General features: G+C 36.6%; 1 protein-coding gene across 18 annotated transcripts in view; it reads left to right on the forward strand.

The window, feature by feature from the left end:
• Positions 1-17,576, forward strand: part of LOC310639783 (WASH complex subunit 2C-like) — a 52,062-nt gene that overhangs the window by 10,471 nt on the left and 24,015 nt on the right. For 15 of the 18 annotated variants that reach the window (XM_083361670.1, XM_083361687.1, XM_083361680.1 and 12 more), the window contains 12 exons: positions 1,079-1,134; positions 1,423-1,467; positions 3,335-3,424; positions 5,864-5,945; positions 7,079-7,135; positions 7,812-7,915; positions 10,517-10,589; positions 11,266-11,322; positions 13,372-13,530; positions 13,914-13,990; positions 15,550-15,642; positions 17,272-17,379. In XM_083361670.1, coding sequence (XP_083217796.1) covers positions 1,079-1,134; positions 1,423-1,467; positions 3,335-3,424; positions 5,864-5,945; positions 7,079-7,135; positions 7,812-7,915; positions 10,517-10,589; positions 11,266-11,322; positions 13,372-13,530; positions 13,914-13,990; positions 15,550-15,642; positions 17,272-17,379 — 1,001 coding nt within the window. The remainder of the gene's footprint in view (positions 1-1,078; positions 1,135-1,422; positions 1,468-3,334; positions 3,425-5,863; positions 5,946-7,078; positions 7,136-7,811; positions 7,916-10,516; positions 10,590-11,265; positions 11,323-13,371; positions 13,531-13,913; positions 13,991-15,549; positions 15,643-17,271; positions 17,380-17,576) is intronic. The other 3 variants (XM_083361682.1, XM_083361685.1, XM_083361686.1) reach the window with 3 other exon arrangements.

A 17,576-nucleotide genomic window follows, 5' to 3' on the forward strand; every position in this document is an offset into this window, starting at 1 on the left:
GCGGAAGCTGCCACGGCCCGTCTGCAAAGCTGCCGAAAGCGGCAGCTTTGCAGACGGGCCGTCGCCATCAGGCAACCGGGAACCGGTTCCATCTCATTTTTTAAAAAATGGCAGCCGCGTGCGTCCGCGCATGCGCAAAAAACCTTTTTGCGCATGCGCGTGCATGGACACACGCACGCGGCTCCCTCTTTTTTTAATTTGTGATGGAACCGGTTCCCAGTGGCTCTTTTTCTTTTTTAGGTTGCCGACCCCTGGCCTAGGGAGACAATTTTGGGTATACTTACCATATTTATGAGTATGGTTTTTTTAAATTAAAAAAAACATAATTCAAAAGACAATGCAAAATATTTTTAAAAAATGAAAGATGGAGAAAAGGTATATTCAGGTACCAGCTTTTTACATACATACTAGATAGAACAGGGGTCTTCAAACTAGGCCCTTTTATGACTTGTGGACTTCAACAAGTCATAAAAGGGCCAAGTTTGAAGATCCCAGATATAGAATGTTGGAGAGTTATAATTTCCAGAAATAAAGGTAAACATATCTGATAATAAAGGCAAGACACAAGTAAATAAAAATAAATAAATAAATAAATTCCTCAAATAGAGAAAGGCATTTGGGATATAGGTAGTCTCTGACTTGCAACCATTCATTTAGTAACTGTTCAAAGTTACAGTGACATTGAAAAAAAGTGACTTACAACTGTTTTTCACACTTCATGACCGTTGCAACATCCCCATAGTCATGTGATCAAAAGTTGAACGCTTTGCAACTGGCATGTATTTATGACAGTTGCAGTGTCCCGGGGTCATGTGGCCACCTTTTCTGACCTTCTGAGCAGCAAGTCGTTGGACAAGCCAGATTCACTTAAGAACTGTGTTACTAGCATAACAACTGACAGTGATTCACTTAACAATTATGGCAAGAGGGACTGTCAAATGGGGCAAAACTCAACTGTCTTGCTGAGCAACAGAAATGTTGGTTTCAGTTGTGGCTATAAGGTTGAGGACTATCTGTATAACCGGTTAAAGAAACAACGCACAAATCTTGTCTTTTCCCTTCATCTATGGAACAAAAGGTTCAGTGGATGGTGACCATGGAAGCCTAATGGACAGTGAAGGAAAAGAAGAAGAGGTGAGTAGACTTATGATTGCTGGATGAATTTTAGAATAGCTTCTAAATATAAACTTCTAGGGTTCTGGGAAATTTAGATATTTATCAGTTTACTATATTGGTGAGAATATTTTTAATTAAATTAAATATAAATTAAATGCTTATTATCCCTAGCATATATGAAAACAATTGAGATAGTGTTTCAGAAGAATTGCATAGAAGTCCAACACAGTGTGACAGCATGCTGTCAAGTCGAGTGCCACTTTTCTTAAATTTGGGGTTTTTTGTTTTGTTTTTTTTACTTCTCAGGAACTGGAAGAATTTGGGACTATAAGTGATGAAGATCAGAAACAGGTAAGAAATGCATTTTGTCAGGTTTTGGTTCTCCAAATTGCCATTAGGTGACCAAAACAAGTTTTCCTTCCTTATTTAAGTGTAAGAATCTATCTTAAGTGGTCCTGTACCCCATACTGGATAGAGGAGATAAGTGTAAGGTGCATTTCTTTTTCTCCACCTCAATCTGTCCCCAGACTGTTTTATTGCTAGGCACCCAGATTGAAAATTATGGTCTGCTGAGGTCATTTCAACAGTTGTTTTTAACCAGTTACTGTTATCTTTCCATTCTTTTCCTGAAGCCATATTCAAAATGTCTAAGTCTGCTTTGCTGTGTAACGTGGTTCTTAAATTTGTCTGAATGTCCAATGGACATTTAGTTGAACCAGAACTAAAAAGCTGACAATTTCTGGATTGTATATAGATAAAAGTTAAGCTGTGGTGACAAGATTTTTTTGATTTGTAACTTTATAAGGAGGTGAAAAGTTATTATGGGTAGTCTTCAAGGTATGACAGGTCACTTCAAAGTTACAACAGATGGCCCCAAATTACAACCCTGTTTCAAAGTTACAGTGGCTGCTGCACACACCCCTCCCCTCCCATTCTGCCCTGACGAGGTCTAGGCCCTATGCCTCCTGGAAGTAGCAGCCATTTTCAGCCCTCTGACAATTGCTTGCAGGAATGGCAGCTACTTTCAGAACTTTTTGCCCTGATCAGCTGGCCATTGGGGGATTACAAACCCTCTCCTGGCTCTTGTTAGGCTTTGAGAAGGCGGCAGCTTCAGGACAAGCTACTCAAAACTTTGCCCTTGCTTTAACTTCCTCCTTCCCCCAGAAAGCCACATTTCCTCAGTTAACAAAAAAAGCTGGGATAGACTTGTTGATCTTTCTCACCCACCAGCCCCAATTAGGTGCTAAAACTAAACTCTCCGCCTCTGCCCTCCAATCTCTTAAAAGCCTCATTTGCTAAGTTACTGCATACCTAGAAAGAGGGTGACAAAATCTGTAAGTGACTTGCTTTGACTCCAGACTGAAGAGTAAGAGAAAAGGAAGCAAGCAAGCAAAGCAAATCTTTCTGTAGTTTTTTGCCTCGAGGATCTGAAGAAAAAGCTCAAAAGTATAGGTAGCCAAAGCACAAACCTGCAGCAAACCACCATGGCAGAATCTGGGTCTTAAAGGGAGTTATATAGGCAGAAAAGAGCTTTCCAAAGGTTTCCAAGCTCTTTGCTGCCTACCCGAATCACTTTAGGATCCAGCTTTGCTGTACATTTCTGCTTTAGCTTGTGGGCTTTTCCTTCCGGTTCTGAACACTACAGAAAGATTTTATTTGCTTGCTTAATTTCCTTTGTACCATAAGTACTTATGAGGTCCAATAGCCACACCAGCTGCTTCTGTAATTGATGGTCTGCCATTTGGAAATTATATCCTTTCTGTTATGATAGGCAGTTTGTTTGATAATCTAATTTGAAGTTTGGAAATGCATGTCCACCTCTTTTAGCATCATTTTTCAAGATGGAATGCTTGTTATCTCAATACGTTTGTCAGTTATTTTTCTGCCTCTATACAACCTTCCAGCAGTTTTATCCATTTTTTATCTGTTCTTTGCAATTTCGACTGATATTATCATTTTCATTTTGACTAGAGATAGAAAATAGAATCCATGTAGCTTAGTGATGAAATAAGAATTTGATTCTAAGCATTAATGCTGATAGTGTTTTGAAGAGACTTTTGGCATAATAAGCAGAAGCATTCAATAAGAAGGCAAAGCAATATGTTCTGGATATTCTTTCGCAAACAAAGGAAGACAAGTCAAAAGCTGGCTAGATCTATTTCGCTGTAGGAATTTTTTTCTCAATTGCAGGGAAACATACATTATTATTTTTTTCCAGAGAACAGTACTAATGAGTGATGAAGATGAAGATATTTTTGGTGACTATGAAAAAGAGGAAGAGGGTGACCTAGAAGAAAATACAACATTGGTAAGAAATTGCTGCTCAACAGCATCACCAGTTTTATGAGAAAGTGTTAATAAAGCATATCAGTAAAATACTTAAAGCATGGATTATAGCACTGAAAAATACAAAACATTCATGTGATGAGTGAAATGGTTGTTCATAAAATACTTGTTCTAGTAGTATTATATTGTACCAACTTTGGTAATATCCCAGATATTTTAGGATTTCCTCCTTTTGCCAATTCTACACCTGTTGTTCTTTCTTTCTCCTATGACCATTATGTTGTACAATCTTCTTAGCAAAGCATAATACAAAAATACATTGCTTATTTGAGGGTCAGCTTGAGTACAGGGATACACAAAGAGCTAGTTCATTACATTTTTCCATATTTGTGCTGTTGGTATCAAAACTGTCCTGGGCAGAGCAGAAAAACAAAACATAAAACATAATACACCAATCAGTTAAAAGAACAAAGTCTGGTCCTCTGTGAAAATGTTTTACCAATATGATTCATATACTTATGCTAGGGTCCATTAACATCTCCAATGCTTTGGAAAAGCCAAGTCTTCATGGCCTTCCAGAAGGCCAGCAAGATTGGGGCTATCTGAATTTCAAAGGAGGCTATCCATAATGCAGGTACAATGACAGAGAAGGTGCTCTACTTAGGACACCAGGTAGCATCACTGAACCTGAAGAACTGCTGGATCTCTTCAGACAAACAGAAACTACTGAGTATTGCAAGCAACTAGGGCTGATGCCATATAGCATTTTAAAGATGACAACCAGAAATTGAATTGTACCCAGAGGTTTACTAGAAGCCAGTAAATTCACAAAGCAATGTTACATGTACTGGGTATGCTCAATACTGCATGTATCTACTATATTCTAGACCAGCTGAACTTCCACATTTTCAAGGAAGAATGCAGAATGCAAGCAGGAGATAATTAGTAATGAGTACTGTCTCTCTTTAGGAAGGGAGTTAGAGGGTCAGTTATATTGGACTTAATTCTTATTAACAAAGATGATAGAGGAGGTTGAAATTGCAGGAATTTTGGGGGAGAGTGATCATATCATATTGGAATTCAATATAATGCAGAAACAAGCAATAAAACAAAATCATACTAGTGTCTTAGAGTTTAAAACAGCTGATTTCAACAAACAGAGCTTGGGAAGGATTCCATAGATAAAAATCTTAAAGGAGAAAACAACTCAAGAAGTTTGGGAAACTGAAAAATGTGATTATAAAAGCCCATTCCACCACAATGCCACTGGGGAAAAAAACAAATCCAAGAAGAAATCAGCATGCATAAAGAACTCTGATAAACTGAAAAACAAAAAGGATAAGTATAACAAATGGAAAGACAGACACATAACTAAAGAAGAATACCAGCATATAGCCTGAATCTGCAAATATGAAGTTAGAAAAGGTTCAGAATCAATTAAGACTTGAAACAAAGCCTAACATCAGTACTTGAGAAGATCCTGGAAAAGATAATCAAGTAACAGTTCTGCTTGAAGCAACCAAAGTTATAACCAAAAGCCAACTATGAAAAAAAGTTCATGCCAAACAAATCTTATTCTTTGACAAAGTGACTAAATTGGTGGACCAGAGAAATGCTGTGGATATAGTATATTTTGAGTTCAGTAAAGCATTTGACAAAGTAGACCACAACCTTCTTAGTAAGGTAGAAAAATGTGGGATAGACAGCATCACCACCAGATGGATTTGTAACTGGCTGACAAACCACACTCAACATATAGTCCTTAATGGAACTACATCTGAATGGAGGGAAGTAAGCAGTGATGTACCCCAAAGTTCTGTCTTAGGCCTAATGTTTTTCAATATCTTCATAAATGATTTAGATGAGGGAATAGAGGGGAAACTCGTCAAATTTGTAGACGACAAGCTGACAGGAATAGCCAACACCCCAGAAGATAGTCTCGAGATCCAGAAAGATCTTGAAAGACTTGCACACTGGGCCCTATCTAACAAAATTAAATTAAATTTTGAAAAATGTAAACTTTTAGACTTGGACAAGAAAAACCAAATGTACAGGTATAGAATAGGTGGAACCTGGCTAAACAGCAGTGATTGTGAGAGGGATCTAGGAGTCCTAGTAAACAATCACTTAAATATGAGCCAGCAGTGTGCTTCAGACACCAAAAAAGCCAATGCAATCCTAGGCTGTATTAGTAGAGGGATAGTGAAGTGTTAGTACCGCTTTATAAAACTTTGGTAAGACCATACTTGGAATACTGCATCCAGTTCTGGATTCCTAGACCCATCTTGCAGTTGCTTCCATGTGCTCCTATTAGTTTGAAAGTTGTGTTTTCCCCTCTAACATTTCCTAGCCTATAATATGTCTGGCTTTAAGTAATTTATGAAGAAACTTAAAAAAATTTATAACAGTGTGCCTCATCTCCTTCTAACCCATTTCAACTTCCCTGTTTGGAACTCAAAAGAAAAGACCTACATCGTTTACTGATGAGCTTGCAGCCCGAATCAAAGGGGAGGAGCTAAGTAAAGAACAGAAAGAACAATTACGTAAGCAATTCCACATATCTTTTTTTTGCTTTTGCTTCATAAACTATGATAGAAAATGTTATTCTAATAATATTTTTAAAATCTTTTATTTCCAGTAAATTGTTATACTACAATTTAGCTTTTTAATGTATTTTCATTAATGCTCACTGGTATCAAGGAGAATTATTTAAATGTATCTTACACTTTATAATATATAGTAGATCAAGAAATTACTTATTTAAATAACCTGTTTCTATTATGAAAACTATTCTTTGTTCAAAGTTAAATGTAATTTTTTGTTAAAAGTATATCCGATACATCCAAACTCAAAAAAGAAATATTTTTTTTCCCTGAGAGAGATTCAGCAAAGGTTATTTTATTACTTAATTGTAGATTAGTTGGACTCTGGAGGAAAAAAAGAAAATAATAATCTGGCAAGACCTCTTCCAACCTGTTCTCCAGATAGTTGGGACTGACCACTTAGCTGTGGTCAATAAAATCGGATTGATCTGATAATAACAAGATAAAACAAGTCAGAATGATTAGGATATTTAGTAAAGAATGGCGATTCCTGACAAATATCTGCAAAATGGTAACAATACAAAATAACATGTTCCACAATTTCAGTTACTCCTCTACCACATGGACTCAGTCTCTTTTCAGAAAGGATCTTTCAGTATATCTTTTCAGTAACAGCTGTTGGGAGGACATTAAATCTAGCCAGGGATAAATCCATTCCAAATTTTGGAATCATTATGTGGCTAAGGTATTCTAGCTAATTGAAGAAGGTGTGCAGAGTAGGCCAAGAAAATGTTTCTAGGTAGAATTGATAAGTCTGCTTTGCAGCTGTAAGTCAGTGGCCCATTTTAAGGTCAGGTAGTGTGTGTGAGATCATAGCCCATTAGGGTAATGGCTAGCCATGAAAAGCCATAAAATTGCAGTTTGGCGTGTATTGTCTGGCACTAGAAAGACTGAAAGCTATCAATCATAATTAAAGGGGCAAAGCCAGTGGAAAAAAGAGAGCTTAAATCTATAGGAAAAAAATGAAAAGTCAGGCAGATGACAACTTTTCTGTTCATTGCACTTTTAAATGCTTCATATGCAATGCAGTTGTGAAGAAGAAAAATGATCATAAATATTTTCTTCCTGAACAGATACGAAAAATAAGACTACAATCCCTATTAAGGAAGATGTTAATGTTCACTCAGATGGTAAGTTGGGGCGTGGGGGGGGGTTTGTCTTTAGGAGCTGCATTTCCTATGAGGAATGAAGACATGAGAGCAACCTCATTTAGGAGGATGAAGGATGATTTAGGTATGTTCACCACCTTGAGTTATAAAAATAATAAATGCAGGATAAAAATAAATTCTGAATCAGCCATTTTCTAAGGTTCTGAATGTGCTTACTGTTGAATGGTATTATGCCTTGGAAATATTGTGCCTTCACTTTTATAATTTATATTCAGACAAAGTCAGATCATATGAAAAAGCTGTGTGAAGTTGCATGCCTTTTGTTATCGTATATTTTAATTATTTTGTTGACTTTAAGGTCTTTTCTCATAGAAACCTCTTTTCAGTACATTTTTAAGTGCTATGCAAACTACTAGAAGCTGAAAAATAACACAATATCTTGACATTCTTGCTTTCTCAATTAATTGGATAGAAAGAAATCTGAGTTTTGAATCCCCCAAAATTATCCAGGAGATTGTATAAACACAGCTTCTGTGGCTCCTTTGCTCTCATCTTCTGTGGAAGGGGTAGTAGGTGCAGTCTATGGAAAACTTCAGTAGGGAAAGTTTACTCCTAATCATACTATCTTACTATCTATCTGAGAACTTCATAACTGTCTTTTTTTAGCTCCTTTGATGAAAACATTATCTTATTCTAGATGAGGATATCTTTAAACCTCCCAAGATGACAGATGAAGATTTCTCACCATTTGGTTCTAAAGATGGCCTCTTCAGTGGTGGGACAGGACTCTTCGATGATGAGGTTAATATGTGGTTTGTATATTCCTTTAGGGAACTAGCTAGGGACATGCACCTATTTGCATGCAAGGCAGAAAGCTACTTTGAACCTAGGTGCCACTATCTCCACGAAGAGGCAAATGCATCCATGCCCCCCCCCAAAAGATTGTAGGATATAATAAATTACTGCAGTAGGATGAAAACAATCACTGCAGCCTAATTTGTCTTCTTTGATGCCTACTTGATTCAGGCACATATTTTCCCGGAATCATATAGCTAACATGTAAGCCTAGAAAGGGACATGGCTTCTTTCAAGAGGGGTTGAGAGGAGCACCTAAGGCCCCTTTTTCCTACTTCATATCTAAATAGTTGTATGTCCTGAGAACTAGGCAAAAAGGCTTGATGTCACCTCTGCTCTTCTATGCTATATGGTTGTCTCAAAAGAATATAATCTGTACTTCATTTGATTATATTATAGTATTTTTTTTAAGATTTGGTTTCCACAGGATGGATCTTCTATCCCTCAGAACATTAGAATCCTGTTCTGAACAAAGTTAAGCAGGAAACAACATGTTTCTCACTTGGTTATAACCTTGGTCATAAATCAGATATAATTGAAGGAGTGTGAATTAGGTAGAGGATGGTATGCAGAAAGAATGTTTTGTCTATAACTTATAGTTAAGACAGTTTTACCAAATCTGATTGTTCAACTAAAGAGAGCAGGCCTGTTATTCCTGAAGTCCCAGGGCTTAGGGCTAATGAGGTCTACAAGATCTAGGCAAGTCAGTTTGGTGTAGTGCCAAATGTGCTGGCCTAAAAGGCAGGAGACCATGAATTGTGAGCCTCCTTTAGGCATAAAAGGTAAGTAGATGCCCAGTCCCTCTCTTAGCCCAACCCACCTTACAAAGGTGTTGTTGTGGGGAAAATAAGAGGCAGGAATATTAGAAATGTTTTCAATCTTGAGTTGACCAAATAAGTTTTTTTTTTAAAAAAGGCAAGATAAAAATACCTAATCTGTGTACTGTAAGCCAAATCTGTTTGCGGAGCAAGGCAGCAAGAAGAAGTAACATAAGTCAAGAAGTACGAAAATTATTTCCAATAAAGTGGAAGGGAAATCTGAGAGATCCTCTTACAGTATATGTGTTCCTATAGCACTTGCCTTCTGAATATTAACCCACCTGAGAGATGTCTAGTCCACATTCTGACTATATTTAAAAGAGAATCAAATACCTGGCTTGTTCTTCAGACCTTGGATTACAGTCATTGGCAGATAGAACAGGTACACGCGTCAAAATAGGCAAGGAAATAGAAAGAGAATTCTCCCTGGACAAGTACAAATCACCTGGGCCAAATGGTTTGCGTCCCAGAATTTGGAAGGAGTGACAGATGTAACCTCAGAGCCACTGAATGTAATCTTTCAAAGATCCTGTATCACGGGAACTAGCAGAGGACTGGAAAAGACCCAATGTGATACCAATCTACAAAAAGGGGGGAAATGGATCCAGGATATTGTAGACCCATCAGCTTGACATCAATACCTGTGAAAAAAATGTTCACTAGAAGTCAGCATGGGTTTGTTAAAAACAGGTCATGCTAGACCAGACATGTCAAACACAAGGCCCGGGGGCCAGATCCGGCCCGCAAAGTGGTTCCATGTGGCCCCCGAAGCCATCCTGGAAACAGTGAGGGAATGGTCCCCGCTGCCTTGGCCCTGGCCCAGAGACCCTCCTTCTGCAAGAGACCCCCAGATCTGTTCCACTCCTGCCCAGGCCCCCATAGGCACCCTTGATGCCAATGATGTAGAGCTGGCCATGCCCACCCAGTAGGCCATACGCACTCCAGCTACATCCACCCAGTAGGCTGCACCCACCCTGGCCATACCCACCCGGCCCCCCAAGGGCAACCACAATGCTGATGTGGCCCTCAATGAAATTGAGTTTGACACCCCTGTGCTAGACTAACCTTATATCCTTCTTTGATAAAGTTACAAAATTAGTGGACTAGCAAAGTGCACAGGAAGAGCTTTTCTACTTCTCAGAAACGTTGTGTTTGCCAGCTTTGTAGCTTGAAAGGTAGCAAGCATGATTGTTTTTGAACATCAAAAATGCTGAAAAGTTTCAGATTTTCAAGGTGAGGACTAGTCATCAGTTGCTTTTTCCAGAGCCATCCTAACTTCAAATAGTTGCTAAATGAAAGGTCACAAGTCAAGAAGTAACTGTAATGACAAGCCACATTGTGGTATTCTTTGTGTGCAAACTAGGCTATTATGACTTGCTTAACAACCATGACTTTTTTTAAAAAAATGTGGCTTTGTGAACACAATTTTTGTCTACATTATACATATATTTATATTTTATAGTGTCTTGGATTCTAGAGGGATCTCACACCAAAGTTTGATGAAATTTAAAGTTAACTGCTTTCACATTATAAACTACATTTCATTATGAGCTCTAAATTCCTGTTATATGTGCATGCCTAATAAGTAGTCAGAAACTGAAAATTTGTTATATGTGAAATTATGTATAAAAATAATTTTGAGTGTTTTTTGCAGTACTTGATGGTCTATTATTCTGTTTTCTGAATATAAAATACATTATGTTATGAGTTATATTCCATTTCCAACCAGAAGGATTTTTTTGCTGAATTGCCAAAAGAGGAAGATTCAAAGGAAAAAGAAACACGAATCCCAATAAATGATGGTAAGAATTTTTATAAAACTTGAAGATTTTACAGACTAACACAAGAAAATTCTGCAGTTCATATGGGAAAGATGGTCTTTTAAAAAAGTTCCTTTGAAAGTATATTGATACAAACTTCATCTGATCCTAGATGAGAATATATTTAAGCCCCCCTCCCCCAGTTTAGTAAAAAGTACTGTAGAATGCAGCTTTATTTTTGAAGTGTAACTATAAAATGTGGTTATCCCCCCCAAAAAAAGAGCCTTTCATTGATTCACATTTATTCTCATGGGTTAGATGTAAACCTTTACCTTTAACACTCTTCATTGGCACCTGCTGCATTGGTAACAGAGCTTCCATGTCTCCATGAGGGGCATCTTCCTTAGGCTCTATACAATGAGATTTCACTGTTTCCTTGGCCCTTATATTCCATCTACCCACGATGATAGGAATCATATTAGACAGCACCATATTCACTTCATCCTCGGGTAAAAGGACTCCCAGCAGACACAGTTGTAAGACACATCATCTTACAATTGTAATATTGTCAAGTGTCACACCTGTAACAATGTAAGATGTCATCTCTGTGCCCATGAACAGTCAAGAATAAGGCAAATACATACGTAAAGGCATAGTTATAGAAAAAGAGGTTGACTTTAGGAAAGTTTCGATTTGATCCATTTTCTATGCTTTTTAGAACCTTCATTAAAAGCAGTAAAGAAAGTTCCTCCTGGAGCAGTTTCTCTCTTTCCAGGTATGGATAATAAAAAAATTGACCAATGATCTGCATTGTTTTAATCTTTAAGTTTACTTAATTGACCTTGAACTACACTAATTCGTAAATATGTCTGTACAATGGAATCTTCAAATCATTTAGCTTCATTACAGAAGCAAGCTATCCTTGATCCTTTAGTTGATCTAAACAAGTGGCACTTGCATTTTCGGTATATACAGTAGATTCAGCTTTAAACATCATACTAAAAATAAAGTTTTCTTATTTTTAGTTTCATGTATGAAGCAACCCAGTTGTGCTTTCAGTAAATTGTGTTTAAACAAATGATGGCTTAAGTAGATAGATGATTTTGATCAGCGATCTCTACTGAACAGCTATTAGCAATAGCAGTTAGACTTATACATCACATCATAATGCTTTATAGTGCTCTCTGAGTGGTTTACAACATCAGCATATTCCCTCCCCCACTCCAACAATCTGGGTCTTCATTTTACCGACCTCAGAAGGATGGAAGGATGAGTCAACCTTGAGCGAGTTAGGATTAAACTCCTGGCAGAGAGCAGAGTTGGCCTGCAATACTGCATTCTAACCATTGTATCTATATCTATTTATCATATTTTGGAATCATTCATTTCCCTCACAGAGGGATCTGGGACTGTGGGATGCTGCAACCAGTCATAAGTCCGAGCTGGTTGCCAAGTTCCCAAATTTTGTTCATGTGACTGTGGGGGCACTGCAATGACCAGAAATTTGAGAACTAATCATAAATCCATTCAATACCATTGAAATTTCAAAGATCACTGAACATTCATAATTCAAGGATTACCTTGAATTGCCTTGATTACCTTGAATCTGAACCTTTTTCTTCTTCTCCGCAGCTGTCCTCTTCTCTCTATTTATATTATGTGGTATCTTTGTCTTGCTCTCATTTGATGCAATCATTATTGTAACTCTTTTGTGTCATTTTGTACTATAATTCTCATGGCTCTCCTCCAAATAGTTTCTATGTCAACTTTCCTACTGTGCATTTTCTATTCTTTCTGTTTGAAGATTAATCTATATTCTTTTTATATAGTCTATTTACTTTTTTCATATTCTGCAGTTTTGGTCCCAATAGTCATTCATATTAATTAACAGAATAAATGACCAAAACATTGAGACATCTGCTTGCAAGCAAGCACAACTGATAGACATCTGATAGACAATTAATCAGTAGAACAACTTGCCTCCAGAAATTGTAGATGCTCCAATACTGGAGCCTTTTAAAGAAGAGATTAGACAACCATTTGACTGAAATGATATAGGGTTTCCTGCCTGAGCAGGGTGTTGGACTAAAAAACCTTCTAGTTCCCTTCCAACTCTATTATTCTGCTGTTCTGTTATAAGAATAAGGCAAAAAATGGGCAGAGGGGAGGAATGAAGAAGCCAATCATCATGTACATCTTTTGCATCATGGCTGATACAGTGTAAAGGCTAAGCAACATGGCTATACATCCCCAATTTGAATCTTAAGATTCCTATCTTAAATTAATGGTTTAAAGGAGGCCACTTCCAACAGTGTCTCATAAACTAGCAAAATGTTATTGCATATTAGCTAATAAGGGAACATAAAACACACTGAAAACACTCTGCCAGGAATTGTTATTTACACTTGGAGAAGAGTACCTGTTTAGGATTTAAAATAATGTTTTGTCACTCTAAATACTTCCTGCTGGCCAACAGAGAGATTAAAATTATCTTGAGTTAACAATGCTATAGATCTGAATAAACATTTTAAAGTTTTGTTGTTGTTATTTTTGGCAGAACTGTTTTGCTTTAGAAACCGGTATTTGACGAACCTTCCTAGAAATATTGTTAAACAATAAGATCACTTATAGTTAAAATGGTACTGTCCACTGACAAGAAGTGAAGTATCAGTGTATTTGGAAGTTGTATAGCAAATTTTATGCCTAATGATTTATAAGGTAAATTCTTTATTTGCTCCAATGATTTTGATTTTTTTTTTAAGTAAAACAACTATAGAACTTCAACTCTAGATATCAGATGACTATTTTTAAACTCTGTTCATAGGTATGAATGATGTATTTAGTCCTTCTTCAGTTCTACTGGAGAAAGAGAATAAAAAGTTGACAGAATCAATCACAGATAAATCTCCCAAGCTACATGAAGCTCCTGGTCTATTTGAGGAAGATAACAACTTTGAATCCAGTAAGAGTAGTAGTGTTATAGGTAAGTTTCTAAATCTTAAACTTTTTAACTCCTTCTCCTTTATCATAATTAAAAGAGCTTAGAATCTCTTTAGGTAATGTTTCGTAGTTTATGACAGTGCCTTTGATACTGAAATATAAGCTATTTTTCTGTAGTCTCCTGTCACATTAATAAAACTTTATTGCATATTACATTTAATTTATATCTTTAATGCTATGTGGAAGTATTCATTAAAATATAGTATACAATAAAGTATTTTTTATTATGTGTGAGATCCCTCCTTAATTATTTTTATCTATATACGCACAAATGGTTTACCAATATTACTGTTTTGTTAACTGACTTTCTCTTTTGCTAATAAATCTAATCCTAAAGTGAACTCTTTGTGTCTTATTTTTAAATAGCCAAATCTTCTGTGGACTTCTTTGATGTTGATGGGGATCTATTCAAGGAAAAGGCTGACATCAACATTGCAAAAAACGTAAATTTTCTTTTCAAACAGACTTTTTTTTAAAAAAGTATTACATTGAAGATTAGTTTGTAATGAGTTACCTCACTTTCAACATCCAGTGAATTTAGATGTGAATCAGTTTAACCCTCCTCCTTCCAAATCCAGTTAGTAAAATCAGATAGTGCCAGACCTGCCACATCGCTTGCCCGATGTTTGCACAAGTGGGGATGTATGCTCATCTGCCACTTCCATGGCCTGGTTCCGAATAGCAGGGGGTTGGGGATCTCTGCTCTAGAAGAGAAGAGCTTAACTGAATGATGTAGTGGGGGTTGTTCTTATCACTTCAGAGTCCACAGAGCAGATTTCATATACTGTTATGCTAGATTTAGCTGCAATCTTCCATTTATGCTTTGGTCTAGTTCTTGTCACTTCAAGAATTCTATCAAAAGTTAAGGAGAAGCTCTTCACAAAAATAGCACATGATACTTGGAAATATCTGTTCATCTTTTACATCAAGAACTGGTACATTTTTGGTGGTTGGGAGGCCAAACATTTCCTGGAAACGGCTATTATCTTAGTTGGAAAATAAAGAGAAAAAACACTCCAAAATATAAAATTGAGATATGTCCAAAAACATTATAATTAAATTACATATAATGATATTGTATTTATCTTTGATTCTATATTAATAAATACCAGTCCCAGGCCAAATACAGTTTGATGAGACCTGACAGCCCTGCCCACAATTGGTGGCATTTCCTTGTTGCCTACTTTTTTATCCATTATCATTTCTCTTATCCTCCATTATTCTAACAGCAGTCTAATCTAATCCTCCATACTAGTGAGGGAGTAGCACAGGTGAAGGAGGATAGCCATATTTTACTTTCAACAAAGGCACAAAATCCTTAAGACACTTTCTGTCCTTTTAGCTCCTAATTTTTTACCATCTCTTTCTTGCAGGTGGACAAAATCTGATTGTCTCATTGAGGCACAAGGAGCAATACCTGCTCTTTGGTCACATAAAAAGAAAAGTGTTGATTAATTATGACATAAAGTAATTGGTAAATAGGAACAGTGCATGCTATAACAAAATATAGTGAATTAGCTTATATAAATAATCTGATTGGATAGTGTTTGCAAATTATGATGATTGAACTTCTAGTGCATAGTTATAATCTAGGTTTAAGAGTTAGCTCATGATAAAACCTTTGTTTTCTCTCTCAAATATTACCATGTGGTTAGGTTTAAGCTCTTTTGCTTAATTCTAAAGCATAAATTTTGCTTTTCCTTCTCCTCATTGGAAAGGAATGTATACCTCTAAACTTTCAGTTTTGATTGTGTGCGTACAGTATACATTCCCTTCTAGTGAGGATAAGGAAAGGAAAAACAGAAAGCTCAGAATGCAGCCTGAAAGGAAGAAAATTCTTCATAATCAGAAACCACTTGTCTTTAGTTTTCATATACTGGTTTTCCAAATTTACAGGGGGAAAAAAATCACAAATCAATGACGAAGTAATTTCAAAAGTAGACTGCTTACATTAAACTCCTTTTAGATTTATAAATTTGTATGTGTATTGTGTGTTTTTAAGAGTCAACATTCTTCTGATAAGAGGTTCAAAAATTTAACTCCAACCCCTTTCAAAAGTCAGAAAAGCCTATTCTCTGATGAAGAGGATTCTGAAGTAAGTTCTTAATTATTTAATTTAGCATACAGTTAAATATTGCCTATACCACCTCCTTATTGAAATACTGAAGCTGGGAATAATTATGTCTCCTTTGCAATGTTAGCATAATATGTGAAAGCCGCATGTATAATTAATTGTTATGATTACTAGCCATGGAACTCACATTACTAAGATTTCTAGAAATAGGATGTCAAAGTTGCAGTTAACATGCAACTCAATGTAATTGACTCATCGTAGTTGACTCACTCAACATATAGTCTTCAATGGAACTACATCTACTTGGAAGAAAGGAAGCAGTAGGTTACCCCAAGGTTCCACTTTAGGCCCAGTACTCTTCAACATCTTCATAAACAATTTAGATGAAGGAATAGAAGGGAAACTCATCAAATTTGTAGACAACACTAAACTGGCAGGAATAGCCAACACTTCAGAAAATAGGCTCAAGATCCAGATGGATTTCAACAGATTTGAACACCGGGCCCTATCTAATAAAATGAAATGCAATATAGAGAAAAATAAGGTTTTACATTTGGGCAAGAAAAACCAAATGTACAGGTACAGGTTAGGTGAAACCAGCTTCATTAGCAGTAACTGTGAGAGGGATCTTGGAGTCCTAATGAACAGTCACTTAAATATGAGCCAATGGTGTGCAACAGTAGCCAAAACAGCCAACACAATCCTAGGTTGCATTAACAGAGGGATAGAATCAACATCACATGAAATATTAGTACCATTTTATAAAGTCTTAGTAAGATCAAACTAGAGGCTCACAACTCAAGTCTCTAATATTTGCCTTGACGTGTAACTTGGTTAATAGATTATCAAGTGGAGGAACCGGTCTTTACTTCCTTCCTACTACGTATAACTACCAGAGCTCAGAGTAGCACTTGTCCAACAGTGATTGTGGAAGTGTGTTTCAGGAGTGTTTTATTTTAACATTAGTTCATCTTCTGCCAGATATGGAATCAATTCTTGGGCTCAGTATCTTTACTAAAATGTTTGACAGCACAAGGGTGTTACACAAGAATAGTTATTTAGTTTTTACTGTTTTGATAGAAGGGCTGTGTCAGGACCCACCTCAATCCACATCTCAGGAAATAAGAACTCTTGGATGCAAGTTTAGTCCAAAAGGAAAATGTTTACTAGGATGGAATCGATTGTAGCAATACAAGACGGAATCTAACAAAGTTACATTTCAATCCTATATAAAGCATTCCCATTTCAGTCCCTCCCCTCATCCATTTGGTCAGATGTCAGGCCCTTCCATGGGAAAGAGAACTCTCCTTGGTTTTATGGTTATTGCTTCCTTTTTTGTTCAAATGTTCCCTGTTGTTTGAAGATGCCTAAAGTCTACCCTCTCCCCCCCCCTTCGGAGAGATGGCAGAATCCCCAGAATAAGCACATTGTTCTACCTATACATTTATGAAATGTGATATAAATGGATTCTGACAGGCTGTTAACATAATGATCCCTTGCTATATTTCTATAAGGACAGAAATTGCCTCAAAGTCCTACCCATTCTTCCATTTACCATTTTGTTGTCTTCAGTTGGCTGCTGAAAACATTCCAGAAGGGTAAATGCATATCTTTAAAAATGCTATATGTGCCTTTTTTCATACGCAACAGGATTTGTTTTCTTCACATCAGCCTACAGAAGTGAAGAATTCATCTTTATCATCTACTAAAGTAACAACAAAAACTTCATTGTCTTTGTTTGAAGATGAGGAAGAAGAGGTATGTAATACCTGAAAACAACATTTTATAGTAAAAGGTGATGACTGTAAAACTGAGAAAATTCCATTTGTATTGATCTGCGTGTTTGAAACTTAATAGGTCCTTTCACAAGTCAATTTGTCTAAGAACCAAAAAACAGATCTAATGTAGTCTACAGCCCTGAATTTTATTTCTCAAGCAATAAATGGTTAATGTTA

Source organism: Vipera ursinii (assembly GCF_947247035.1).
Source record: "Vipera ursinii genome assembly, chromosome: 4".
NCBI classification, from domain to species: domain Eukaryota; kingdom Metazoa; phylum Chordata; class Lepidosauria; order Squamata; family Viperidae; genus Vipera; species Vipera ursinii.